Below are 6,703 nucleotides of genomic sequence, written 5' to 3'. Positions count from 1 at the left end.
GTCTTATATATATATATATATATATATATATATATATATATATATATAAATTCAAATACTAATAAACAATTAAATTATCTAATACAATAATCATAAAGATTCAGTATTTTAATATGTTTAATGATTTTTGGATAAAACGAACCAAATTACTGAATTACCAAAAAAGAAAAGACCAAAACTTTTTGTTTGATTCAGTATTTTGATTTTAACTGAATTATGAAAACCCAAAGCAACAATTCTTATACAGTAGCAGACATTTGAAAATGTACTGGCTTTCACTGGACAGCATTATCAAGTATTAGGAGAATCAGAGGAAATGTATACTCAAGCTACCAAAAGTACAGAATGTATACTTACATAAATTAGGTGACAGTGAGTCTTCGGACACCGCTTGTGAACAGATATAGCAAACTTTCTGAAAATAGACCATAAAGGCTAATAAGACACACACTTTAGAACTATAGTCCAAAGGTACACAGACTAAAGTCACTGCAAATTTATATTATCTTCCGAAGACCTAGTTGCCAACTTAAATGGGATTAGAGAATACTGCAAACTTTTGGTCTCATGCATTTATGTGAAAGTACACATTCATAAAATATCAACATATATCATAACTGTACCTACAAAGGTAAAAAGATAAACACTTAGAGTCTTAGACTACATTATGCAGAAACATTAAATGACAGTGCAAACAGAGGATTACTGTTACAATTTTTATTTGACAGGAGAAACGGAAGATTTGATAGATTTAGCATGCAAGATTAAATAACTGTACCTACTAAGGTAAAAAGATAAACACTTAAGACTTCATTAAATAACTGTACCTACTAAGGTAAAAAGACAAACACTTGAGACTTCATTATGCAGAAACATTAAATGACAGTGCAAGCAGAGGATTACTGTAACTATTTTTATTTGACAGGAGAAACGGAAGATTTGATAGATTAAGCATGCAATATTAAGGTACAGCTTTTGCAGGTGGTATGGTTTCAGAACAGTAGGTCCTATCAATATCAAATCTAAAATTAAACGCACTTGCATTTGCTTCTGATATTTGCATCTCCACAACTGAGAATATTAACATTTTCGGCTATCGCTATGTAATCAAATGCAGTGCAGGTCCCCTAAACTTAAAGCAAAGAGAAGCTTTTCCAAAGAAGCTTCCTTAACTCAAAGAGCATAATAACCACAATCAGAACCCGAATTCAGGAACATATTCTCATACTACGCCAATGAAGTAGTCAGTCTCTCAATCTCATACATCTTGAAACAGAATTTGTTGATTAGGCAGGCATTGAATATCAAAATACTCAAAGGGAAGAGCTAACAAGCAGTTTAGATGCAAATGCAATTAATATAAGGTATCAACAAAAGTTGGTAACAAACTGCTTCTAGAGGACATACCATTCTAATTACATGCTGAACCCCGCCGCTACCAAAGGAATGCCCACAAGGCAATATCATCGCATCATCCATAAGCTCTCCCCTAAAAATGGCAGCATGATGTCAGGTGTGCCGCAAGTAACAAGATGGCTAAAATAATACATGAATCAATAACGGGAAATAAATTGAAAGACACTACAAGAGAGCAAGATATTAAGTTGGGATAAATAAATAAATGCATGAGTCAGCACCAGCAACTAACGTATGGAAAGAAACTACACAAGCTAATAATCCTAAGAACATTCTGACCTCTACTCTAAGCATTACACTAGGTATCTCAGATTAGATTTACAAAAAAAATTAAAAAAATCATGCAGCCATTAGAAGAATGAAGAAGTAAGAGCATACATCAGCCGCTTTCCAAGAGAGCATATTTGTTGACCAATGGTCATTTAGAAGATCCATTTAATGATAACTTGTAGAAACTAACAACATACTTCCTTTGTTCTATTGTAAGCAACATGTTTTCCTTTTTAGTAAGTTCCGATAATATGAATACCTTTCAATAGTTAGAAAATTTAACTTTAAATTTAAACTTTCTATTTTACCAAATGTCATGACTTTTATAGCCACAGAAATGCCATTAGTTGTTTAGAACCTCAAGTCCCAAATATCTGTTTCTTAAACTCCATGCTCAGTCAAACAGGTTTGCATAATATAAAATGAGGGAATTATGTTAAATCTATTTGTCAGTTTCATCTTTTTTTATAAAGATTTGTATCCTGGTCTGCATGTGCACACTCCACTATTCAACCGGTACCCACAACCTCCCACCAACACATGAATAAGGTAACTTTGACTTAAACAGATGGAAAGAAATCACCCAGTGTTTTTTTTGTCTTTATAACGATTTGAACCCTGGTCTCGGGGTTTGGACCCACTTCATTGACCGCTAGACCACACCTTTTAGTACAGTTTCTATTTTTTTTGTGTGTGTGGACTGGCATAATTTCTTTTTATGGACTGGCATAATGCCAACCATCCCAAATTCAGGAAAAAACTTATAAGAGTAATCTAGGCAAAATTCATAAAGTCATTTCATCCCATAAATGCCCTCTTCTTTTCTCTCTTGTTCCTAGAACTAGAAAAGAAGTGGCATAGGACACCACAGTATAACTGAGAATCTAGAACAAGTATAGATAAATCACCAATACTCTTCTATTCTAATGCAAGATCATGCTTGCTAACCCAAAACAACATGCTGTCATTACATATTTTGCTTTTAATTGCTTCTACATTACTGCAGCTTGATACATTCACCTAAAGCAACCTCATCATATAAACTGCTATTTTGCACAATTACCTAGTTTCTCACTTCACCTTACTATTTTCTTTATTCCAGAAGTCAAAACTAGAAGCTCAGGGAAAGCAAACAACTTTCAGTAATAACTTAGTCTTTTAAGACAGAGTAGGGGCAATCTATGCATACTTACAATCTAACATGTCAAGCAGCTAAACCAGAAGAACAAGCGAACAAACAAAACAGATTATAAAACAAGGAACTCACGTAATAGGATCGGAAAGAATAGTTCTCAATGACTCTCCTGATTCATTTGAATAATGAGCTTCCTTTCTCCCACTAAATCCACACCCATTCTCAAACCCCATTTCCTTCTGCGCTGCATTGGACCCTTCCGGTCCCTGCAAATACTGATTATAATACATATCCCCATCAACACTAGCAATTATCACAGCATTTCTCACGTCGACACCACCTTCATTTCCCGACGGCCCAACATTCCCTTCCTTCACACCTTATTCAACAAATCAATCAATCAAAAACATCTCAATTCCAAATCAAGAAAACAATAAAATCGTCAAAAACTTACCAAATGTAGAAACACTTTTCGTTTTATCACTGCCAACTACTTTACCACTACTATTACTATTAACTTTATCACTATTATTATTCTGATGATCACTATTTTCAACTGTAACAATCCCCTCCACTTCATTCTCATCATCATCATCATCCTCATCGTCATCCATATCCTCATCCTCCGATCCATCACCATCGCCATCTCCATGGCTCTTCCTATTCCAATCACCATCACCACGGTCGTCACCGAACATTTGACGGCGAAAATCAGCAGCTTGTGGTTGATGTTGATTAAGAAAGTACTGATGTTGATGATTGAATCCGGTAAGCTCCCTTGTAGTTTTTGGACCTGGATCACCTGTAACAGACCCAACCCCACCCGGAGGTTGTGCTGGTGGTGGTGCGCCGCAGCTGAAATTGCTTTCATGGAAAACTAGCTGTGAATTAAGCCCATTCTCCACCCTTCGAGCTGAAACAAGTCCCATTTCTTCAGAAGCCATAGGCGATGCTGATGAAGAAAAAAAAACCTAAAAACTGAACCAAAAAGACGCTAATTTCTGAGAATTTGAAGAATTGAATTGAAGAAAAACTCCATTTTTGGTGATTTGAAGGAACAATTAATTTTGTATTTTTAGGGGAAAATGGTTAAGGGTTAGGGGTTTTAGGAAGAAGGTCAAAACGACGTCGTATTTATGTGGTTAATTTGTAGTATTAGAAATAGAAAGTTGGTAACGTTGTCTACGCATACGACAAATGATTGGAACAATATATTTTGCCATGTGTAAGAGAAAAAGTTACACGGTGATAACGTAAATTGTGCTAGAATGATTGAGATTTACAACTCGAATTTGAATGTTTGAGAATTAATAAAAATTTACTTTTAAAATGTGCGAATTTAATCGAATCTCAATATGATTTCAAACCATAAATGAAAAGAAAAGGTTAATTTTTTTCAAGAAGTTTCAATCGTCTAAAAAAATTAATGATCATTTCGAGTCAATTTTTATGCATCTCGATTAATTCTACGGGGTACATATCACCTGGAAAAATTGAATCCTCTTCACCACTCGATCAAGGGTTGTGCTTGTGTTAGTGGAATCAAAAGTTAATATATATATATATAAAAAATAAGTATATAGGTTGAAGGCTTTTGAAGACTTGAAGACGAAGCTTGGGATTCTACTCTCTCAAGACAAAGTATGTCCTCATATATCCGAGGGCATAGTCCTATGTTCTTAGTTTCTAACTTTAAGACTTGATGTGTATTTCTTTAAAATGTAAAAGGTTGTATCCCTAAGATTATTTATGTCATGTCTTTAAGTTAGCTTGTGAAGACGAGATTATTCCTTAGCTTTTATGAAAGATGTTCCTTCTATTAATTTATTCGTGAAAAGTTTTAAATTCCGCACTACTTTTCATATCTTATGTAATGAATGATGGTTAAGGTTTGTACAAGACCTCCGAAAGGTCAAGTATGCAATTGTTCCGACCCATGGGTTCTCCCTAACTTCTAGGATCGTGACAAACTTGTGTATCTCTGACAACATGTACTATGTAACTTTGTACACCAAAATTAAAACGAGAAGAATTACTTAGTTTTTTTGTCTCCTTTGAATTTTAAACCTGAGAACGTTTTGAATTACTGCATTGACCATCAGGTCATTGACGAATTTCTTGGTCAATAAAAAAAGTTACCAACTAGATTTGGCAATTGACATTTAAAGGAATAAGGTGGGCTATGCTCGACCAATTAATAAATTTTTTAATTGAGTTTGGTTTTTAATGGTTCGGTTTTCAATTTAACCAATAAAAAAATGTTACTATGATAAATATATGATTTCTCCAACTTTTTAGCGTGATATGACAATAATGTAATTTTACATAATACTTAAAATAGAAACATTAATAACTAATATGAAAATAACTATAAAAGTGCAACACAAATAAAAGAACTAGGAGAATAATGTAAATTGAAGGCTAACGAACAAAAATAAGGATGAATAAGTAAATTACTACATCCGTAATTGTTATTGGGTGACCAATAACCCAATATTAAAAAATAAAAATTAAATCAAAAATTCAAAAAAAAATTATAAAAAAAATTGTTAATCCATTAACCCAATAGCCACAATTAAATAACTTTCATTTGATTTGATTTTGTATACCTCTAATTAATTTGCATTTTCTTAAAAAGGGTAACTAGTAGTAGTAGCTTTTGTCTTTAATCTTGATTTTCAAATATCTTTTTTAAAAAAATTAATTATTATACCCCATATTATCAAAAGAATTCTCATAAAATATTATAGGAGTATCTTTATTCCTACCAAAATTAAATTATTTTCATTTTTCATAACACACTATGTTGCAACTCTTTTGGATTTATGTAGATGGAAATTTGAAGATTAGTATTTAGCTTGTTTTAGGAATATTTAATATTGTAAGTATGTATTCAGACATTAATTTATTTACTTCCTTTTTCGAAAATGAATTCTTTAAACTTTTAAATAAATAATTTCATAAAATGGTCCTCAAATGTCATTTTGATAACACTAACTTGTTTATGATTTACCAATAATTTAGGGGTGCTTACTAGATGGATATGCTTAATGATTCGATTTATTGAATGTTTTAATTTTTAATTATATTAATTCGCTAGTCAATTTCGAATGGTATATTTGACTCGATTTTGATTTCTATGAACAATTTTTTTTATTTGTTCATCATTAATGCAAAATTTTATAATTTGATCTTACAAATAATTTGCTTTCTTTGTTCCATTAAAAAGTATCCAAAAGATAAAATAGTCCTAATTAAGCAATTTATATAACATAGTTCCACCGCATAAATTTCACAAAAATATCTTATTATTATCACTATTTTACTTTTGAATATAATTTCACCTTTTGTAACGGTAACATTGCAATTAATTTAATTAATTTAGGTGATTTAATGCTAGAGGGTGATTTTTCATAATAATCACTAGCAAAATTTAATGAATTGCGAAAATTGATCGTAAATTTTATCTTGTCATATAAACCATTAGAATTAACTACTAAATTCTATTGAGTGAATTATAATTTATCGTGTAAAATACTTCGTCTAACACGTTTTTTTATTCAAAATTGATTCAAATTAAAATTTGAATACTATTTACAACATTCTAATATTAATCCCATCAATTTTCAATTATTAAATCCAACTTAAATTTGAAAAATAGTTATAACAAATTATATTTTGATAAATTTAGACCTAGGTAAATTTGACTATTAGTTGTAGAAAAGTAAATTTGACAAATTTTAGAACTTTTGGCAAAGTTGGATAAATTTGAACAATTTTTGGTTTAAATAGGTAGAAGCTAAACTCTAAGAAACGTTTATATATATGTATATATATATATATATATATATATATATATGTATGTATATATATATATATATA

The 6,703-nt window shown here is 31.2% G+C and overlaps 1 protein-coding gene across 2 annotated transcripts in view; it reads right to left on the bottom strand.

Moving 5' to 3' along the window:
- Positions 1 to 3,939, bottom strand: part of LOC107018460 (U-box domain-containing protein 62) — a 9,350-nt gene extending 5,411 nt beyond the window's left edge. The window contains exons 1-4 of one of the 2 annotated variants that reach the window (XM_027917227.1): positions 3,276 to 3,939; positions 2,954 to 3,200; positions 1,408 to 1,489; positions 358 to 415 (exon numbers count right to left, since the gene is read on the bottom strand). In XM_027917227.1, the coding sequence (XP_027773028.1) occupies positions 358 to 415; positions 1,408 to 1,489; positions 2,954 to 3,200; positions 3,276 to 3,765 (877 nt within the window). In that variant the 5' untranslated portion in view covers positions 3,766 to 3,939. The remainder of the gene's footprint in view (positions 1 to 357; positions 416 to 1,407; positions 1,490 to 2,953; positions 3,201 to 3,275) is intronic. The other variant, XM_015218950.2, reaches the window with a different exon arrangement.
- Positions 3,940 to 6,703: the final 2,764 nt, after the last annotated feature.

This window comes from Solanum pennellii, chromosome 5, assembly GCF_001406875.1.
Source record: "Solanum pennellii chromosome 5, SPENNV200".
Lineage (NCBI taxonomy): Eukaryota > Viridiplantae > Streptophyta > Magnoliopsida > Solanales > Solanaceae > Solanum > Solanum pennellii.
Note: the sequence above shows the minus strand (reverse complement) of the source record. Positions and strands in the feature narration are given on the sequence as shown.